The sequence below is a fragment of the Aspergillus brunneoviolaceus genome (assembly GCF_003184695.1).
Source record: "Aspergillus brunneoviolaceus CBS 621.78 unplaced genomic scaffold BO95scaffold_20, whole genome shotgun sequence".
Lineage (NCBI taxonomy): Eukaryota > Fungi > Ascomycota > Eurotiomycetes > Eurotiales > Aspergillaceae > Aspergillus > Aspergillus brunneoviolaceus.
The window spans coordinates 351,997-373,025 of record NW_020290750.1 but is presented as its reverse complement, the minus strand read 5'-3'; the positions used below and the strand labels follow the sequence as shown (position 1 = coordinate 373,025).

The following is a 21,029-nucleotide window of genomic DNA, read 5'->3' as shown; positions in this document are numbered from 1 at the left end:
GATCACACCTGAGGCACACAGGGAGCGCATAGGGGTTGAGGAATTCCGCTACGTCAAAGGAGGTCAGTTACTATCTCATCCCTGCCGAAGGCAACCTTGGGGAGATTCTGGGGCTGTCCGTCGAGGCTAACCAAACGTTTGTGTTTGTTCTATCCACAGAGCCCTTTTGCGTGCTTTTACGCGCTGGATTCTGTCCTGCGTTTTACATGTCTCCCTGAAAGACAAAAACACATGTGCCTTTGCCCACTTCGGGGAATGAGTCGACTGGCATCGAAGAGGATGCGGCGGTGGATCTTGCCCCTGTCGCTCCGTTTCCGATGGCCTTTCTGCCTCGATCGTGTTCATCACGGGGAGCTTGATGCGGACTCGTCGCGCACGTCTTTTGTTGCATCGTTGCCTGTAATCGTCGAGGAGGAGGAGGAAGAGGAGGCGAAGATGAAGGATGAGTAGGAACTACATGATAAAAACAACGGGCGAAGCCACAGAGGCTAAGTTACTGAATGGGGTCCCTACTTTACCATTGCTGTAGTTGATACCCACCTAAATAGCTTGAACTAGCTTCATTGCTCAAAGCTTATCGGAGTCCTATCCTACGGACCAGGTCAGGTGTCCTTGCCCTAATGCTAGTTATGAAGTAATCGACTTTTGTGTCTCTCAACCCAGTCGGCGTCCTACCGGTCCAGGTAAGAGTCAATTCGAACATGACAACACTCAACGTAGACAGGGCTGGTGTCATTCGTTCCGAGCCGATGGTTCACACGTGCAATTTGACCGCCGTTAAATAGGCGAGTGCATGGATCTATCTACAGGTGGCTTGACAGCTTGGCATAATCCCGCAATGAAGCTGCATCATCCATGGTTCGCGTAGCAAACTCTCATACCCTCGTCTGTTGCTATAAAAAGTGGCTATGAGTCTACAGTCTCAATTGTTGATTCAGTTCTGCATTGGAAAGCAGAAAGACAAACACCAATCTACCCATACACACCATATACCCAACAATGCGCCGTATCCCGGATAGATCACAGCTATTTGTCCGCGGAATCAACTCCCAGCACCAGCTCACCCCAACCAGTGCTTCCAACCTCCAAAATCCGCCCCGAAGAACCCTCACTGCAACCTCGCACCACCGCAGTTGGGAAGTCTCCCCAAACATCGACGCAACCGCCTACTGGAACGAATACCTCCTCACGCGTCCCACCTACCCCGCCTCCTTCTACAACCAGATCTACAACTACCATGCATCAGCCTCACCCTCCTCCACAGCACCAACCTTCGCCGTAGCCCACGATATCGGCGCCGGCCCCGGCCACGTCGCACTCGCCCTCTCCCACAAATTCCCCCACGTCAACGTCAGCGACATCGACCCCCGCCACCTCACCTACGCCAGAAACCTGCACAGCTCCAATTCCAATTCCCCCAGCCAATTCACATACACCCTCACTCGCGCCGAACACCTCGCCACGCACTTCCCCCCAGCCTCCGCCGACCTGATCAGCAGCGCCCTCATGTTCCCGCTCCTCCCCTCCCCCGCCGCCGCTCTACGGAGCATCCACCCCGTCCTCAAACCCCACGGCGCCGGAACCCTCGCCATCTCCTTCTACGGCCTCCCGCACTTCTCCGACCCCGCCCTCGCCGCCGAGTGCCAGCCACTGCTGGACGGGATCGTGGACCGGCTGTACCGCGCGGTCATCCAGCGCGGCCCCGCGGCGCAGCGCGCAGGCTTCAAGCGCGAGGCCGATGCCGTGGCGAGCTGGTTGGATTGTCTTGCTTTTCCGGCGGGCGAGTGGCGCGCGGTCGAGAGATATGAGTGGAATCGAGGGTGGGCGCGGTTGGGGTTCTTTTCGGGCTGGGCAGGCGGGTTTGTGGTTGAGAGTCCCGCGAGTCGGGTGCGGTGGGGCCTGGAAAAGGTGGTGGAGGTAGAGGATCGTGGGCTGTGGCGCAGGGATTGGGATGTGCGGGAGTTGAGGCGGTTTGTGGGGGCGTTGGTGCCGGTTGAGGGGGTCGAGGGGGTCGAGGATACGAAGGCTTGGAGGGTGTTGGAGGGGGTGATGGGGACGGGGGTGAAGAGGGCGTTTTCGTGGCCGGTTGTTTTGGTTTTTTTGGCGAAGAGGTGGTGATGGTTATCATGGTGGTGGTGGTGGTGGTGGGTTGGTTGGGATGGGGTTGGGAGAGGGTGGGTTTGGTTGTTTGCAGGGTTTCGATAGTGTACAGTACTGCACTCGTAAGGCAGAGAAGATGCTTGTGGACAAGCATAATCATTCGTTATATTCATACCAAGGTATCATATGCTCTCTTCGCAACGCTACAGTAAGTCAAGTCACAAGATTCCACTTCACGGTTCGGTTTAATTGCCGCCCTGCATGCGTCGGAAGCGCTCTTCAGCCGCTCGCGCGCGCCGCTCTCGTTCCAGTCGCATTCGCATCTCCGACGTCATCCCGCGCATCTCTTCCTCCCTCTTCTCCTGCGCCGTTTTCTCGATAGCCCCCAGGGTACGGCCAACCGGCTTTCTGGAGGCTTGTTCGGCTGCGCGGGCGGCGTCCTCTTTCTGCAGGCGCGCCATCGCGGCCTTGCGTCGGGTAGCTTCCTCCTCCTCGGCGCTTTTCCGCTCCTGCTCCAGCCGGCTGCTCGCATCGTCCTTGGAGATGGGTGCCGGAACCTTCGCGGCGGTCCAGTCCCACTTCGACTCGCCCAGCTCATGGCGAGCGATGCGGAAAGCGTCGCGGGTGGCACGGTCGCCTGCGAGTTCAAAGGGTGTTCTTCCTTCGGAGTTGACTGTCGTCGGGTCCGCATCGGCCTTGGTCAAGAGCGCTAGAACCATGGCCGAGGAGTTGAGGTTGGCAGCCAAGTGGAGTGACGTTGGACAGCGGAAGTTTTGCTGGGAATCCGAGGGACGGAACCTGAAGGATGAAGGGATGGAATTCTTCGAAAGGTATGCCATCAGAGCGGGGATCTTGGAACGCCGGATCAGCGCTTGAATCTGTGTTGTGTGGAGTATGGCTTCCTCTTCCTCTTTCGAGATCTTGGGCTTCTGCTGCTGCGGCCGTGGTGTTGACGGCTTTGATGCCACCTCCTTTGCTTTGGCCGCCGCAGCTGCAAGGGCGGCTTCGTCTACCTGGCTCACTTTGACCCGCGTAAGCTCCTTAAAGCACCGCATAAGCTCGGCTTGGGTGGCCCGGCGTGTGCTGAACGGGAACCCTCTAAGCCTTGGGTCATTCTGTCTCAACATCTGGCCGTCGTACTTCTCGAACAGAATTCTCCTGTTTGTGCTCCCGGTGGCCCGAACGAACAGCAGCTCCGCCTCGTCAATCAATTGCTTCCACTCAGACAGCAATTCTCGAATTTCCTTCTCAAGCGCCGCTTCGTTGTATCGTCTCAAACTCGAACCCGCTGAATGCGCGGCCCCCTTGGCCGCATCATTCGCAGACTGCGAGCCACCTTGCTTCCTTCTCGTTGTATACCTATGGAAGGTTTTGTGGGCAATCACCCGAGCCTGGCGATCCTCAATGCCACCTTGTCTCCGGTGAATCTCGGGGGCCAGTGCCACAATCATTGCGGCGAAGTGGCCACCACCAATCATGCACATGAAGATATGAGGACTGGGAGGAGGTGGCTTCGCTTGCTCATCTGCAGCATTTCTGGGTGCACTGATGGGCACGAGTTGCTTTTTCTGCAGGGAGGCGACGAGGTGCTGGGGCTCATCCTGCTCAACATCCGAGAACAAAGCCCTGTAGACACCGAGCGAGACGTTCGACGGCAGTGCGGAGCTTGAAAGCCAGAACAGCGGCGGTCGACCCGCGGTCTTTTTGTTTGAAGGCGAATCTTCTTCCTCCTGAGCTTCCTGAGATATCTTGGCCTGTCTCTTCAGCAGGGCCGTAAGCTGGGTCTCCTCTTCCTCGTTTTCCCCTTCCGAAGACTCGGACCCGGATATCGACTCGTCAAGCTCCCCGATCGCCTTCGAAAATTGCACCTCGTCCAAAGTGGGACCGCCCCTGAGCTGCACTTTCAGGTTGTATTTGTGATGGTCCGATCGCACATGATCGCGTTGCTCCTGCACATTGAGGTACGTGACCTTGCAGAGTGGACAGCTGTTCGATGTGGCGATCGCATGTTCCAGTACCTCTTCTTTCGACTCTTCAGGTGTCACATCGTCACCATTCTGGATTGAGAGCGCTTGGTCGCCGCCTTTCGTAGTTAAGGTGGAGAGAAGCTCCTGCGGTAGATCATAAACTTCATGTGTGTCAGCAAGCGCGTTGCGAAAACGAACGATATGGGTTATAAAGAGTACAAGGGGGAGTAATCTACACACCGTATAGAGGCCTTTTCAAGAGGTCTTCCACCGTAGATTCTGCAACCATCGTCAACCCACTGAGAAATCGAATTTGCTGTAGATGGTTTTTTTTAGAATGATTCATAAGGAATGACGGAATGACGCTGCGGAATGGACCCCGCCGTCCGGCTTCTCACCGCCTTCACCCACGAGGACTAGTTTGCATGGTTTGATTCATATGTGAGCGGTGGGCAGACCGCAGCAGCCAGTGGCTACTTATTCCAGCTGCAACTATGTTCCATGGTATACTTTACTGCTGAACTCTAGATTCGAGGCAGAGCATCCTCCATCTATAAGAGAGCCGAAGGCTGCTCATACAGCTCTAAATTGTCACGACTTCCTGTGATATGACTGAGTATGACCCGTCGAATGCCAGTGATCGCTGTCTTGATTTTGCTTTAACGATTTAATTTGTCTAAGCCATAGCCTAGAACGATCTCGAAGAGAAACGGGGCATCTCCATCGCGACAGATCCCAGCTGCTCTGGTAATCGTCTGGAAAGTTCAAGCTGTGTATCACAGTACATCATAAAAAAATAGGCTTGATGCTACCCGTACAAAACAGGCAGCGAGCAGCAGATTTACTTACTAGGACCCCAGTTGGGCAGTTCGGACCGCTTTATTGGTTTTGCTCTGCTCAGAAGCAAATCGCTACCCAGGACGTAAGTACGAGAGAGTAACAGCCTCCGACAGTATGCGCTCGGAAAAGCGTACTCCGGAGATAAGGCCTAGATCGTCGGGCCCGAACACCAATATCATGATGTAATCCGACCGGTTTGCCTCAGCTTGGCTGCCGAGCTTCCGTATTTGATGAGCAGTGGCTTGACAGAGAAGGACCCCTGCTGGCGTGAAGTCCAAGCATCGCTCACGACTCGGACTTCCAACTCTGGTCAGGCACAAGATTTTGAAGATCTCATTCTCGCCCCTGCAACTCTCACTAATGCTGCACGATGAGGCTCGCAATCCGAATCCACGATGGCATGCTCCGGAATCTTCGGGGTGTGATTGGATTGTCGAGGGGGAAGGGACCCGCTAGCCAGCCTAGAGGTCGACCCGCCCGGAGATAAGCCCCGAAACTTTGCTCGGAGGAAACTACCTGAAACTATAAGTTCACTTTTCTCGAGCGGTCAGTTGATGCCATCAAGGACATTATGAATATGAATAAGATTGAGTGTGATGAAGCAGTAGATAGTATGTCCCTATGTCCCTTTGGAGAAGTGGAGAAGTGATACTATTGATCTTCGTGCGTATTGTAAGTACAAAATGACACTTACTGTAACGTTCTAGCTGTGCTATATCCAGATAGAACACTGCTCGACCTAGACTTAAGAATTCCTAGCTTCATTATCCATAAGTTGCTTGACTAAAACAAGTAGATATTATTGGATGATATCGGCTGCCCTGCCCTCAGTTCACCCACTATCGCGCGCTTACGCCTTGTGAACACGAGAAAAAGACCAAGGTATACCAGAAACCCCACATGTCATTGCCTGTTGACTCGTGGTACTGTACACAGCGTGAGGTGCAACGATGTAGTACAGTACATAGCTCATACTATAGTCTAGGTCAAGCACGTGGACGTCATGTCGCAAATTTTTCGAGGGCGGGAAGTATCATCTCTCAGTAGCTCTCCGTAGGCAGAAATCTAATGTGAATGATGGTAACCATGCATGTCTGCTGTGAGCAATTCAGATCTCATTCATTTAATGCACATACCATAGCCATAGCGACCCTTGAAGTATCGAGGCCCGCAAGACAAAAGGTGTATTCTGAAGACAGACTGATGGTCCGGAGTAGTCGGAGACCCAGTCGGCGATGCCAAGACCGATTACCACGAGCAGATCGGATTATGTCATTTCGACTTCTACTAACTATTTCCTCTTCTTCTTCTTCTTCTTCTTCTTCCTCGTTCCTTCTCCAAGATCAAGGCGCAGGGATGCAACTCTGCCCGACTTTCCAATTGCATGCCCTTTTTTATCAATTGTCAAGACTTGTGACTCATCAATCTGAACACTTCCCTATCACAGAAACTAAACTTGCCGGGCGTACAGTACATGCAGCTCGGTTTACGGCCGGGCTCCGGTAACGTCTCCGTATCGCGCAGAAGCTTTGACCGTCACATTTAGTAAGCAGCGTGCATCTCACTAACAAATCAGCCTTTCCTTTCCCTCTCGTTATCGTCCCTCTCTCGAACTTTCATTTCTCTTCTTCCCACGATCTCTTTCCCTCCAGGCCTTTCCCCTCAGACGGTACCCTGGGGTTTGTTCATCGTTCCCTCTTTTTCCTTTGCAGATCCGAAAGGGCGAGCGATCTAGGAGCTGGGATTCGGTAACCTTCAGCCGGGGAAAATGTTGGAAGGCGGTGGTTCCCAGTCCATCCTCGGGGATTCCAGCCGGGGGTCTCTGCTGTCGTCCACCCCGAACTCAGCATTCCTCTCCTCGAAACCGCAGCCATTTTGCCACGATCCGGAAGGCTGGGGTCCTCTCAGTCAATTCAGATTCGACCTGACCCCCTGTTTTCTCGACTTTGGAGTCTCCTTGGTTGCGGTATGGGGCATCATCGCAGGTGCAGGAGCCCTTTGGCTCTTGTTCAAGAAGAGAGTGCCTCAGCCGGTTTCTAAGAACTGGCATTTCTATGCGAAATTGGTGCGAAAGTCCCCTCGTCCGGTCTTGATGATCTCATCGCAGTCTAACCATTTCCGCATTATTAGACCGTCCTGTCCGCCTTGATCTTCACCACTGCTCTTCAGGCAGCCATACAAATCGAATCCTACCCGCAAACCTGGTTTGACGACTATCGGTTCTGGAGCTCCGTCCTTGTCCTTGTCTCTCTCGGAGTAATTTTCGCAGTGCAATACCATGAACACTGGCGCAGCAGACAGCCCAATGGCGTCGTGCTCTTCTACTGGCTTTTCTTCTCCATCGGCTATGGGATCAAACTCCGGTCGCTCATCGCACGGAAATTGTACGAGGATCGGCTTCCATACTTCGTCTGCTTCAATGTCAGCTTGGGCCTGGCGCTGTTGGAATTTGCTCTCGAGTATTTGGTTCCGAAGAAACAGAGTGATTACGATGCGCTCGGAGACGAGGATGAATGCCCCTACGAATACGCTGATATCTTCTCAGTTCTTACCTTCAGTTGGATGACCCCAATGATGAAGTTCGGGTACAACAATTTCCTCACCCAGGATGATCTGTGGAATCTTCGTCGTCGGGACACCACCGGTGTCACTGGGGGCGCTCTGCAGGAAGAATGGGATGAAGAGTTGCAGAAAAGCAAGCCCTCCCTATCTCTTGCTCTGTTCAGAGCCTTTGGTGGCCCTTTCATTCGTGGTGCGATCATCAAGTGCGGCAGTGACTCTCTGGCTTTCGTCCAGCCCCAGCTTCTGCGTCTTCTGATTAAGTTTATCAACTCGTATGGGACTCCCGAGCCGGAGCCTATCATCAGAGGTGTCGCCATTGCGCTTGCCATGTTCCTGGTATCGGTTTCGCAAACCATGTGCCTGCACCAATATTTCCAAAGAGCATTCGACACTGGCATGCGCGTCAAATCTGCTCTGACTGCCATGATCTATGCCAAGTCTCTGAAGCTGTCAAGCGAGGGCCGCTCCTCCAAGACCACGGGTGACATCGTCAATCACATGGCTGTTGATCAGCAGCGTCTATCTGATCTGACCCAGTTCGGTGTGCAGCTTTGGTCTGCACCCTTCCAGATCACTCTGTGCATGCTGTCGCTCTATCAGCTTGTTGGTGTCAGCATGTTTGCAGGTATCGGTGTGATGATCTTGATGATTCCTCTGAACGGAGTGATCGCAAGAATGATGAAGAAGCTCCAGCTTATTCAGATGAAGAACAAGGATTCTCGGTCCAGACTCATGACCGAGATTCTGAACAACATCAAGAGCATCAAGCTCTATGCTTGGAACACAGCATTCATGAATAAGCTTAGTCACATCCGTAACGATCTGGAGCTGAACACGCTTCGTAAAATTGGAGCGACTCAGTCGATCGCCAACTTCACCTGGCAGTCCACTCCTTTCCTCGTCTCGTGCTCCTGTTTCACTGTGTATGCCTTGACATCGGAGAAACCCTTGACTACCGACGTTGTCTTCCCAGCACTGACCCTCTTCAACCTCCTTACGTTCCCTCTGTCAATCTTGCCAATGGTTATTACGGCTTTGATCGAAGCCTCTGTGGCCGTCAAGCGTCTTACGGACTACTTCACTGCAGAGGAGCTGCAGACCGATGCTGTCACCCGCGAGGAGACCGTTGCCCACGTCGGAGATGAATCTGTGCGGATTCAGGATGCCTCTTTCACCTGGAACAGGTACGAAGGCACGCATGTCATCGAGAACATCAACTTCAGTGCTCGCAAGGGGGAGCTGAGCTGTATCGTTGGCCGCGTTGGTGCTGGAAAATCCTCTCTCCTTCAAGCGCTTCTGGGCGACTTGTGGCGGACGGAAGGCGAGGTGGTTGTGCGAGGCCGTATCGCCTACGTCGCGCAACAGGCCTGGGTCATGAATGCTAGCGTCCGCGAGAACATTGTCTTCGGGCATCGGTGGGACCCTCAATTCTACGAGCTTACGGTGGCAGCCTGTGCTTTGACGGACGACTTCAAGAACTTGCCCGACGGTGATCAGACCGAGGTTGGAGAAAGAGGAATTTCTCTCTCCGGTGGTCAAAAAGCCCGCCTGACCCTTGCACGCGCTGTGTATGCTCGTGCGGATATTTACCTTCTCGATGATGTTCTGTCTGCGGTCGACCAGCATGTGGGCCGCCATCTCATCAACCAGGTTCTGGGTCGCAACGGTATCCTCGGCAGCAAGACAAGAATCCTCGCGACGAACGCCATTCCCGTCCTAAAGGAAGCGGACTTCATCGGGCTACTTCGCAACAAGACCCTGGTGGAGAAGGGAACCTACGAGCAACTTTTGGCTATGAAGGGTGAAGTTGCCAACTTGATCCGGACCACCATGAACGACTCGGATGACGAGGGTTCCGGTAGCGAGGGTCGTGATCCCGCTAGCGAGAGCTCTGAATCCACCACTGTGATCGAGAACGAAGACTCGGACATTTCTGATCCGGAAGATGCTGAGCGGGAAATCGGCTCTATCGCCCCCATCAGAGCTAATGCTGAACGGAGAAAGAGCACAGTCACTCTCCGCCGTGCCAGTACTGCTACCTGGAAGGGACCCAGACGCAAGCTAGGGGATGAGGAGAATGTCCTCAAAAGCAAGCAGACCCAGGAGACATCGCAGCAGGGCAAAGTCAAATGGAGCGTTTACGGCGAATACGCCAAGAACAGCAACATCATTGCTGTTGGCTTCTATCTTTTGGCTCTCCTGGGAGCTCAAACCGCCCAGGTTGCCGGAAGTTATTGGCTTAAGCATTGGTCTGAGCTCAGCGAACAGCAACCAAACCTTCCGAACGGCAAGTATATCGGTATCTACTTGGCCTTCGGTCTCGGCTCGTCTCTTTTGGTCATTCTCCAGAACCTCATTCTGTGGATTTTCTGTTCGATTGAGGTATGTATTTCTCTCGAGCAACACAACAGGTTTTCACCCGCTAACAAGTCTCAGGCCTCTCGTAAACTCCACGAGCGCATGGCATTTGCCATCTTCCGTTCTCCCATGAGTTTCTTCGAAACCACACCCTCCGGTCGTATCCTCAACAGATTCTCCAGGTGAGTCAGCACTCATCATCATGTGTGTTAGATTTGGCGTCATAGACGTAAACCTGACCAAATTGTTTCTCAGTGATGTGTATCGTATCGATGAGGTACTCGCGCGGACGTTCAACATGGTAGGTGCCTCAATTCCTCATCTTCGCGACTGGTGCTTACCTAGGCCATAGCTGTTCGGCAACTCTGCCAAGGCATTGTTCACCATGGTGGTCATCGCCTCCTCCACCCCTGCCTTCCTCTTGGTTGTTTTCCCCCTGGGTTGGGTCTACTTCAGCTACCAAAAGTACTATTTGCGCACCTCCCGCGAGCTCAAGCGTCTGGACAGCGTGACTCGAAGCCCAATCTTCGCACATTTCCAAGAATCATTGGGTGGCATTTCTACCATTCGTGCGTACAAGCAAGAGGACAGATTCACACTGGAAAATGAGTGGCGCATGGACGCAAACATTCGTGCCTACTTCCCCTCCATCAGTGCGAACAGATGGTTAGCTGTCCGCCTTGAGTTTATTGGCTCTGTGATCATCTTGACAGCTGCTTCGCTTTCGATCGTCTCTGTGTCGACCGGTAGTAAATTGTCTGCTGGAATGGTCGGTTTGGCTATGTCCTACGCTCTCCAGATCACCCAGTCGTTGAACTGGATCGTGCGACAGACAGTTGAAGTCGAGACCAATATCGTGTCGGTCGAGCGTGTCCTGGAGTACGCAAACCTGCCCAGTGAAGCGCCTGAGGTGATTTTCAAGCACCGGCCCGCTATTGGCTGGCCGGCGCAAGGTGCGGTGACGTTCAACAACTATAGCACACGCTACCGCCCTGGGCTTGATCTTGTTCTCAAGGACATCTCACTCGATATCAAGCCCCACGAGAAAATTGGAGTCGTTGGCCGCACAGGTGCAGGCAAGAGCTCGCTGACGCTTGCACTTTTCCGCATCATCGAACCTGACAGCGGCAACATCAGGTAAGGACTGCTGCCCAAGACTTTTCTTTTGCAGTTGCTAACGTTGTCAATAGCATCGATGGACTGAATGTATCGACGATTGGTCTGTTCGATTTGCGGGGCCGCCTCGCTATCATTCCGCAGGACCCAGCCATGTTCGAGGGTACTGTTCGGGACAATTTGGACCCTCGACACGTGCATGACGACACCGAACTCTGGAGTGTGCTTGGTAAGTTAGGCTACATTGCATACGAGGATGATGATGACTGACTGGAATGCACGGTAGAACATGCCCGCCTCAAAGATCACGTCGCACAGATGGATGGGCAGTTAGATGCCCAAGTTCAGGAAGGAGGTAAGTTCTTTTCTTCTGCCTTGCCTTGCTCGGGCATTACCCTACATGTTCGGAGAGCCCGGATTAACTCATTTGCTATAGGATCCAATCTTAGTCAAGGCCAGCGCCAGCTGGTTTCGCTTGCCCGAGCACTCCTGACGCCTAGTAATATTTTGGTGCTCGACGAAGCAACTGTAAGTATTTCTTCCATTGGCCGCAATTTCGTCATCTTCTTTCTCTTTTCGGATGCTTACAGTTGTCATTACCAGGCGGCGGTGGATGTGGAAACGGATGCATTGCTGCAGCGTACGCTACGCAGCAGCATCTTCCAGGACCGCACGATCATCACAATTGCGCATCGGATCAATACGATCATCGATTCCGATCGAATTGTGGTCCTGGACAAGGGTCGTGTGGTCGAATTCGACACGCCTGCGGCGCTGATCAAGCAGGAAGGCCGCTTCTATGACCTGGTCAAGGAGGCTGGTCTACTTGACAGCAGTGAGGGCGTCGCAGCACTGCAGAAATCCTAGGCGCTTTTTTCTGCTCACATGCCACATTGGTGGGCAGACAAGGATGATTACACCCTCCCGATTCTCTCGCATACCTTGACGCGGCAAAGGAATGAGTCACCGCCTGGGGTCTTGCGCGGCAGAACAGCCGCGGATGGTGAAACCAAGCTGTAGCCTGTATGACATCGACGTCGACAAGACAAGGGCTATTGTTTCTGCTGCATCAAGTTTCATGACCCGTCTGTGCGCACATGACAATGGGCGGAGGGAAAGATTCACTATGGCGAGACGGTTTTACGATCTTGGATCATGCGGACTGGATCGGAATGGGATTTGGAGCGATGCAATCCAATCCTTTGACTTCCGAAGGATCGCGCAAAGGGAGCGTCAAGTTCTCTTCTGGCGTTTAAATCGGAACATCAAAGAAATCTTGAAAAGCAGCAGCAGCAGCACCTTTGTGGCTTTGTGGGATAACCGAAAAAGCGTTGAAAAGTGATCAATTCTGTTTTTGTGCAAGGGATGTATGGCACTGCCCTTTTTTTCCTTTTTTGTCAGAATTATACTTGCGATCTCATTGTCTATATCAATAATCTATATACATATTCTTATTATGAACATGATTGAAGACCCCTCTTTCCTCTGCAAACACGAAGCTGGAAGCTGGAAGTTGTAGAACCAGTCATATGCTTACCCCTCCTGATCTCCAGGAAAGTCCCGCCGTATCCTGCGATCTCTTTTCTTTTTTTTTTGGTGGCCTGTGGCCAAAGGCCTTTGTCATTTCGAATGAATACTCTCCCACTCGCTCGGCTTTGGCGCAAAGACCGGGAACTGGGTGCGAAAAAAAAAATAACCCACCCTCTTCCCCTCTCCTCTTCCCCCCCCCCCCCCCCCCTCCAAGCGAAGCAAGATAGTAGCGGTGTAGACCACCACCTGCAATCCTAATTTTTTTGCCCCCCTCCCTCCAGCAAGCAGCTTAGCAGCTTGCATATGCATGATTGCAGTGCCACGAACAACTGTCTTTATTCCTAAATTAGTAAGAGACAGGTTCGTGGCGGTTGGCGAAAAAAAGACGTTGGCGACGTTATTGTGTCATGTTCGAGGCGGGATGGCGGGGGGCGATAGTGTCATCGTTACTTCGTTGCATACATTCCATTCTGAGGAGCCAGCTACCTTGAGGTTAGGTCATAGGCCCCCAGGAACCTGGATTTTGAATGGGTAAGGCTGGTCGGTGACTTTCTTTTGGGGGGTTATGGTGCAGTGCTTGATTTGGGAGTTTGGGGGTTGGTGGTTTGTGGTTTGCTTTTCCGGTTGCTGAGATATATACATTCTCGGGTAGGTGGTGCTCTGGTCACTACCATGTATAAGTGCAGACCACCGCTCCTGGCCGGATCTTTGGTTTAGATTCATGATTCATGATTTGTGGTTGGTTCTGGTTTACTGGGTGTTCTTGGTACGAAGTAGCAGGAGATGGGGATTTTGTAGCGTAGACTGTGCTGATATGTGTCCAGGGAACGAGTCACCCTGGCGTTGATTGACTTTCTACTGTGAATTACTCGGGTTCGCATCGCGGTGTCCCTCGGGGGTATCTTCGGGGCTTAGTATGTCAAGAGCTTTAGATCTAGCTGGACAGCCGAGGGTCGACCATCACGCTGATTCATTACTCTGGTTTTAGGGGGATAAGTTGGCGCAGAGAACAGGCATTCATTCTCCATCCTCTCTTCATGGGGCATATATGCTTTGCACTCTCCAGGATAAGAGGATAAGAGGACAAGACCTAGGTAGCTAGACAATCCACAAGAACGATACCTCACCCTCCGCACTTATGCCCGCCCTCAATCTCCAGACAGAAGAAGGAAGTAATATGTAATATAGTGCTGACAAACAGACAAGCGGTCTGGCGCTCCCCAACTTCAAGACCAAGAAAAAGTAGCTCTCTTCCCTTGCTATCGGATCATACGACTTGGGGGATGCGGATTGTAGACGGTGAGATCTTGGGGAAAAGTGGGTGGTGAGGTGGAGGATATCCGCGGGCTATTGCATGGGCAATTTATATCCCTGGTAAGGCTTGGGATTGCAGAGGCTTATGGATGGAGGGTCTGGAGCTTGGAGACTTGCGATGAGCAGAGGGGGGTTGTTTTGAGAGTTGTGGGTGCGGTGGACAGTACCAGGCTTCGCTTGGGGGCTTCGTGAACTGGACTGGGGTTGGATTAGTTTTTGTCTGAGGCTTTTATCGGGTGGGGGAATGGGGTGTGAGGATTGGTTTCCAGTTGGGGATTGTGGTGTTGTTGGTCGGGTACTTGCTGGGGTTGGTTGATGGGTATTTTTGATGCAATGGAGTTGCTGATATCCGAGGATGATGAGGGGTGGAATGGTAGTATTGGGATCTTGAGGTTAGAGAAGGTCAAGTCAGGATTTGAGGATCCAAGAGAGAGAGATCCCGAGCTGTTCCCGGATGATCATTCTTCAGTTACTATACATTACAACCAGGGAAAAGGAGTTGCACGTTCAATCACCGCAGAGATAAAATCTTACCAACAATGCTGAGCTTCTGTTCCCACCGCAATCAGGAACAGGTCTAGATTCTCAATCCTTCATTTTCCTCCGAACAAGGAGAATAGAATTATGGCCTGCTGCGGTGCATCAGCACATCAAGTTCCAGGAACAAGCCAATCCTGCTCCAACATTAGCGACTCCCTTGCAATATTAGAGGCCGCATCAACATTGGCTAACATTGGACGGAATGAACAATAACCCCAAACAACAAGGATAACTACTCCGTAGATACTCGTAACGATGATAATGATAAGCGATCAGTACTGGCGGTGAGTACCCAATCCCAATCCAACTAACAACCTGCCCAAGTATAAGGTAACTATAGCTATAGCGATTACCAACCTATAGTTATGCCTTAGTCAAAGCAGACGAGGCTGCTCTACTCGACTCAGGGCCCTTCACTTTCAAACATCACACTCACCCCCCCCCCCTCGACCCCTCGAAGTCTGATTTGCTCGTAGCGGGTTTGATCGACCAACCCAACGGCTGACATACTGCAGCCCATTATTACCGAGAGCACCATCAACTTAGGTAGCCAGCCCATAACGAGAACTAGCCAGTGACCTGACAGCAGCAGTGTTACAGCTTACTTAGCAAGACTATGCTATTATGCTATTACCACACTACACGACACGACGCGACGCGACGCTACGCTTTTAGCTCCGATTGCGATCTGCCTTGGGATCGAACGGAGGAGTTCGGGGGTCTTGTCCTTGTAATTTACACTAGGCTCTTAATTCGATCACCTAAGGATATAGTCTTACTCGTCAGTGGTAACTTACTACTCCGTATGTATTATTATAGTCTTCTCGGCTATAGTCCGTGTCAAAGCCTTGCCAAACTGCACCGCACGGGTGGCACGCCGAGGGCGGAAGGAGAGGGGGCGCCGCGAGCCATGTTCATCCGTTTGGAATTATTGCCTCGGGTCAAAAGTACGAAGTACTGCTCAAGATTATTGTTGGCGCCTAGTAAGTAACGTTACTCTGTCGGTTTGATCGACCTGATTTCGTTGCAGCATCGCCCATTGACTACCTACGTACTGTGTAGTTACTCATAGTACGGCGAGGGAGACAGGGAAGTGCTACTGTAGACTACTCCGTACGTCTCATAAAACGTAAGTCTCGGCCGAGGGATGCGAATTTACCCCGCCAAACAGGAAACTTGGAATGAGTGCAGTGAATCCATCCCTTTTGCCCCTCGCCCTCCAAGGCGTCTGCTCTACTTTGCTGCGTCTGTCAGGTCTCAGAGGCGATATCTGGTTCCGGTCACTGCAACATCAGCATGAAGAAATCTCCTTCCCGCGCGATCCCCCAGTCTCCTATTCAGCAGCGGGTAACTCCGCCACATGCAAGACCACAGCCATGAGCATGAGCATGAGCATGAGCATGAGCAGCTGACGAGAAACGAAACACAAAAAAAAAGCACGACAGAATATACTTCGGCTCCTTGCATTGCGCAGCATCACCATCGATCGCCTCGTTCACTAGAGGCGCGGTGATCGGGAGTCATTCAGCCATAACTCAGTCGAGTATAGTTTCCTTTGGCGGGGAATGAGGAGAGAAACTTCCGACAGAGTCCAGCAGACAAGCAAACGCCCACACGCACACAGACGTGGAACGCAAAGGTTGATGACTCCCTCATCGTCTTGCCCTCTTCCGTCTGGCTCCGCGTCTCCCGTCCCCGCTCTCGCAATTGACCATCAACCGATGACCGATTGATTGATTGCCACCATTGCGACGGATCGACCTCCAGATCGGATGGAGGGGGTGGTGGAGGACATTGGCGACGGCTCACCACCGTGGATAATCAAATCAGGATTCACAGTCCTACGCGAGCGAAGCCAGATTAGAAAAGTCAGATAGAAGGAATCAACGAGACAGATCTGAGATGCTGTGCAGGGACAAGTTGGCTTGTCCCGGTTATCGGGTCCTTGGTTTGGCCTCTAAGGCCCGGATTCCTCACGGTTTGATCCACTTGGATGACCGTTTCAAGCGCCGTGCATGGGTTGGATTGGGTCCATCATGGGGACTGGCTGGAGGGGGAAAGGAGGGAAAGTTGATACTGATCTATCAACCAAGGTCAGATGTCCGTCATCAGGTGGACATTTGTTGGTTCTTGATTTGGTTGGCGGCGGGGTTTGATTATTCGTATCCGTTCCCTTTCTAGTTTGGGAGAGGAGGTGGTTGGTGCTTCACGCGGAAGAAAACTCAGCACGCAATAAACAGCGACAACAAACTAAGGATAAACCTCATCCTCCGTGACCCCTCCCAATGAGTAAAAGTAGTACCGACTGATAAGACAGGTGCGGCGAGCTTGTCGCAGTCAAACTTCTATGTAGGTAGAGGGTTCTCCTTTCTCTGGTCCAAAGGAGATTGTTGAGGAAGGGTGGCGGGTGCTTGACGCCCGTACTAGGTGGTGCCAATAATAGCCCGTCAGGCGGCGGAAAATCCTCCTCAAGTTTCAACGCTCAGGCCGTTAGGGGGGTTGCGGCGCAAAGTGGGATTGCCATCCGCCATGGCTTTCCCCGAACCCACTCGACCCCGATTGCTTGCATCGATTGGTGGCGACCTCGAATCGGGGTGAGGTCGACCTTCTCGATTTCCCGCGCGAAGGGGGTCTGCAGGGACCAGTTAGTTGGGTTGTGCTCGACCGCGGATCGGAGTCGAAACAGGGACAATGGAATTGTCGGGGATGATCGGGGGTATGCGCGCGACAAAGGCCGCGAAGACGATTAGACTGAAGTCGGGTTGATCAATAGATTGGAGTAGAAGGTGGGAGAGAGACAGAGTGATGAGAACGGGGAACGGAACATTGGAAGGAGGGGCGGCGGGTAGTTGGGTTGACAGCTGGCCGCGGTCCATTTGTCCAGCCGCCGTCCACTATTGCCCTTTGGGGAAAGCGCCTCAGACGCTTGGTCTTAGGGTTTCTCGCTTAGGGCTGATCGGTCATGGTCAAAGTACGGAGGAACATAGCATAGCATAGCATAGCATAATTAAGATCGATATAAGTATTCTATCGATAACGATGAGAGTATAGCCTGAGGACATATTCTTCAAGATCTCCAGAACCGTGCGAAACCGCCCATTGCAACAACAAAATTCAGTCGAATCACGACAATCTCTACTGCTCCATCTTCAGCCGTACTAATCGGACCCTCACCTCACCTCACCCAAAAAGGCCCTGGCCCTATAGTGCATAGTGCAGATCATTCCCTCCATTTCCGTACCAAATCCCAATTACCTGGGCCGGCCATCTATCCCAATCGAGCAGCATGTCCGCGCCAACAGCAATGAAGGAACAAAAACAAAAGGACGGGTCAACAGCAACAACAATCACAACGACAGGAAAAAGGACTAAAGAGATAAGTTAGTCACTCATAGTCAGCTCCGAGAATGAAACACATGGTTCAATCTAAAATATTCCGCGGAAAGTCAATTCCCAACGAAAGAACAAGAACAAAGAACCCATGGTCTTGGGAAAACCTTCGCGCCTTCCTTTCAGGCTCCGGGCCTCCGTGAACTACGTGGCTTGTGCACGATCCCCTTCGGCCCGTTCCCCCCCATCCCCCTCCCCTCTTTTCCCGTCGTTTACGGAGTACAGTTACATAGTACAACGAAAGTACAGTACCAAAAGCCACGGGCCTTTGAGCCAGGTAGAGCTGGCTAGCTAGCTCATGGCGAAGAAACAGTCCATCCCTACCGATTCATATACCTGGGACTTCCTAGTGCGTCCCTCCGTATGCATAGGACTTTGTGATCCCGGAATTCCAGTTTCGGAGTGGATCGCGCCGGGAAACCGCGCGCCTATAGTAATTTGTGTCTGTATGTATGGACCAGGGGAGGGGGGAAAGGGAGGAGAGCTGAAGAAGTTGATCGTCCGTCTGTTCCTTCTTTTTCCGTCCGGGTTTGGAACAATAGGTTTTGGGGATCTGAAACGAGGACTCCATTGTTCGATCTGGTGGTGGTGGCACAACAGCTTTCCACTGTGGCTACGGTTCGGATACTCCGTCGTTGTCGGTTGAAGGTTGCGGATCCTCCAGGGGCACTTTCACGTCGTTTTGATGCCGGTTCTATGTACTCCGTACAGAGCCACCGTTTTCCATCCGCACAATGATGGGGGTTTGTGAGCGGTGGATTGTGCGCAATAACTAACACACTCGAAATGTAATTGAGAGACAATTGACCACTGTTCCAAGGCGTGGTACTTTTTCCCTGTGCAAGGATATATCTCTCTACCAAGACAGCCGTTGGCAGCCTGTGCCCTAGCCCCTCCCTTGTCTTCCTTGATTACTTGTTCCTACAATAAATATAATCCCTGAACCTGACATGACCCCAGCCCTGGAACAGGAACTAGAATCCTTCGTTCAAGATTGTATTCCCCCCCCCCCCCCTTGACAGAGTCTAGCGCGAAGCATGGAACACCCCTGGAGAGGGGAGGGGGTAGGCTGGTTTAATTTCCGGACGAACAGCGCAGAACCCCGGTAACGGGGTTCCTGAGGTAGGGCCAGAGTCGAAGTAGACAGGCGAAAAGCAAATCCCCCATGAGTTCGGGCCGACCAAGCTAGTTTTAGTTGAACTTGTTGGTCGGTTTCAGATTGCAAATCATCATCATCATCATCCACCACAGCGGTGGTCTGACGGTTTGGTAAACCAGAGGATCTACTAATCTGCGCCGTTGTTTACACCATGACCGAAAAGAGAAAAGCCAAAACGACATACTTACTACCTAGACACAGGCACAGGCACAGGCACAGGTACAGGTAACTACACGGATTTTTCTGTGGTCCAGTTCGATATTCCCATGATCCCTGCGCAGATTAGTGGGCACGGGTTGCACATCACCACCAGCATTATCACTATGATCAGGTATATACCGCGGAATTGGGACTGGAGAACTAACTAGCGGCTTGTATAGGTCGAGAGTTTCTTATCTGCTCTGTAACTGTTCTGCTTCCATCCACTATAGACGTGCACTAACCACTGGGCTATGGCGAGCCCCTTGTCCTCTCCACCCGTCCGCTTTCCCTAGACCTCAATAGAGAAGCTCGGCGGTGGTCTTGTGGGCGCACGACACCGGATCAGGAAGGTACGTACTCTACTTGCGTCGGTCATCTGGCAGGTAGGCTGGCAAGGAGTGGTAGTTGGTCGGTATATCCATCAATTGCGGATTTGGGCCCTCGGGGACGGCGGATGTTTCTGGGGTGAGAACTCCGCATTCCCAACTCCGAAGAAGGTAACTCGCTATTTTTCCTCTTCGTCAGTGGTACTCACTCAGTGGGCTAGTTGTTCCAGATGGAGACTGGATGCCTCACCATGGAAGATCGTTGCTCCATCTGAGATTGTCAGGCGATTTGTGTGGGGGATTGACGTCGGAGGTGGAAGAAGGGAGGGGGCTCGGAACACTTTAAGTAAAATGAAGTCAGAGAGATAGTAGAGTACACTGTAGAACCGTCCAGAAGATCAGTGGCCATGTTACAGAAATCAAGATATTGTTTGATCGCCATGGGCAAGAAATCTTGCTTTTCCGGAGCAGCAATCTATGTGAGGGTATTCCCAAGCTCGAGGTATGAGGTCAGGGTCGGTGGGCTACAAACCAAAGCAGGGAAGTCGAAGAATGTTCCATGGTTTTGAGAACAGCAATCTGTCCCTACATCCCTGATGCTGCTGCTGGTGGTAGAAGGGGAAAAGAAAATAGGAATAAAAACGGTGATATCAACGATCAACACATAGCGCTGCTGCACAAGGTGCATGCACTTACAGGGATAATCCCTGCAGCCTGGGTATGGCTGATTTAGAAACTGCTGATTGGACTTGATGCACCCTAAGCTCAGTTTAGCAGACATGCAGGAGTGCAGTGGGTGGGTTGGAGCGAGAGACCACTTTCACCCATGCGACTGTGCTCCGATAGAACCCAATCGAAACCGGGTGTCGCCAGCACGCAGCTCAGCAGCATCATTATGCTGCAACGATGCCTGTGTGGCTTGCTGTTTCTAGTGTCGACATCCACGCATTGATGGGTCCATGGGGGGGGAGGGGGGAAGGGGCGGGGGTTTGCGGCTCCACCCGACTGCTGCTGAGTGGAGAGACTGTAAGTAAGTACAGCATGATGGCTGCAGAATTGATCCACAAGCCGGGAAATCATCTGGCCCTCTCCGCCAGTCACTGATTCAGGAACAGGGATCCCCCGGGTAAGATAGGTTCGGGGCTAACGAACGCCTGCAGATTGTGGCCAGGCCACACCACTAGGATTCTTTCCAAACCCACGCGAGCTCAATCCATTCTCCCAACCATTTCAAGGTTCCAAAGAACAGACGAGGAAATTGGGGGGAGGGAAAATAACGTCGGCGACTGACGCCCACCAATGACATCCTCGGTTTCATTCCCCACTCTCTATCCTGAAACACCCACGGTTGAAATTATAGCTAGAGCCATGAGGAGAATCACAAAGCGTTGAGTGGGAAGGGCAAAACCCGATGACTCGTGAAGAATTGAGGATGAAGCTAGAAAGTGGCGGGTGTGGAGGCCAAACACGAGTCGTGCGCGCGCGAGCGCACACACGCACACACGCACACACGCACACACGCACACAGACACCTGGGAGAGGATGAACTTGCCCGCTCGGCTGCTGTAACACAATCCAGATTGACTTGCAGCACCCACAAACACAAAACACAAAACATAAAACATC

At 52.3% G+C, this 21,029-nt stretch overlaps 3 protein-coding genes across 3 annotated transcripts; 2 read left to right on the top strand and 1 right to left on the bottom strand.

Annotated features, from left to right (window-relative positions):
- Positions 1-1,167: 1,167 nt before the first annotated feature.
- Positions 1,168-2,112, top strand: BO95DRAFT_327620 (class I SAM-dependent methyltransferase; the record flags this gene model as incomplete). Its single annotated transcript, XM_025581875.1, has 1 exon — positions 1,168-2,112. A coding segment is annotated over one exon (945 nt), but the record flags the coding sequence as incomplete, so codon positions are not given.
- Positions 2,113-2,345: 233 nt separating this feature from the next.
- On the bottom strand, positions 2,346-4,356 carry BO95DRAFT_358802 (putative C2H2 finger and ankyrin domain protein; the record flags this gene model as incomplete). The annotated part of the gene is made up of 2 exons (XM_025582421.1): positions 2,346-4,228; positions 4,308-4,356. The coding sequence occupies 2 exons, from the start codon at positions 4,354-4,356 to the stop codon at positions 2,346-2,348; spliced, it is 1,932 nt and encodes a 643-aa protein (XP_025444137.1).
- A 2,188-nt stretch (positions 4,357-6,544) lies between these two features.
- BO95DRAFT_81571 (ATP-binding cassette glutathione S-conjugate transporter YCF1) lies at positions 6,545-11,925 on the top strand. The gene is made up of 9 exons (XM_025592241.1): positions 6,545-6,972; positions 7,038-9,851; positions 9,906-10,009; positions 10,083-10,128; positions 10,180-10,964; positions 11,018-11,172; positions 11,230-11,298; positions 11,380-11,471; positions 11,547-11,925. Exons 1-9 carry the CDS (start codon positions 6,676-6,678, stop codon positions 11,808-11,810), a joined length of 4,626 nt encoding a protein of 1,541 aa, XP_025444136.1. The 5' UTR covers positions 6,545-6,675; the 3' UTR covers positions 11,811-11,925.
- The last annotated feature ends 9,104 nt before the right edge of the window (positions 11,926-21,029 follow it).

Excerpts from the sequence above, each read along its gene's own strand:
- BO95DRAFT_81571 (XM_025592241.1), top strand. The coding sequence starts at position 6,676 with ATGTTGGAAGGCGGTGGTTCCCAGTCCATCCTCGGGGATTCCAGCCGG. Across the intron at positions 6,973-7,037 it reads GGCATTTCTATGCGAAATTG|ACCGTCCTGTCCGCCTTGAT; the intron begins GTGCGAAAGTCC and ends CCGCATTATTAG. Across the intron at positions 10,965-11,017 it reads CCTGACAGCGGCAACATCAG|CATCGATGGACTGAATGTAT; the intron begins GTAAGGACTGCT and ends CGTTGTCAATAG.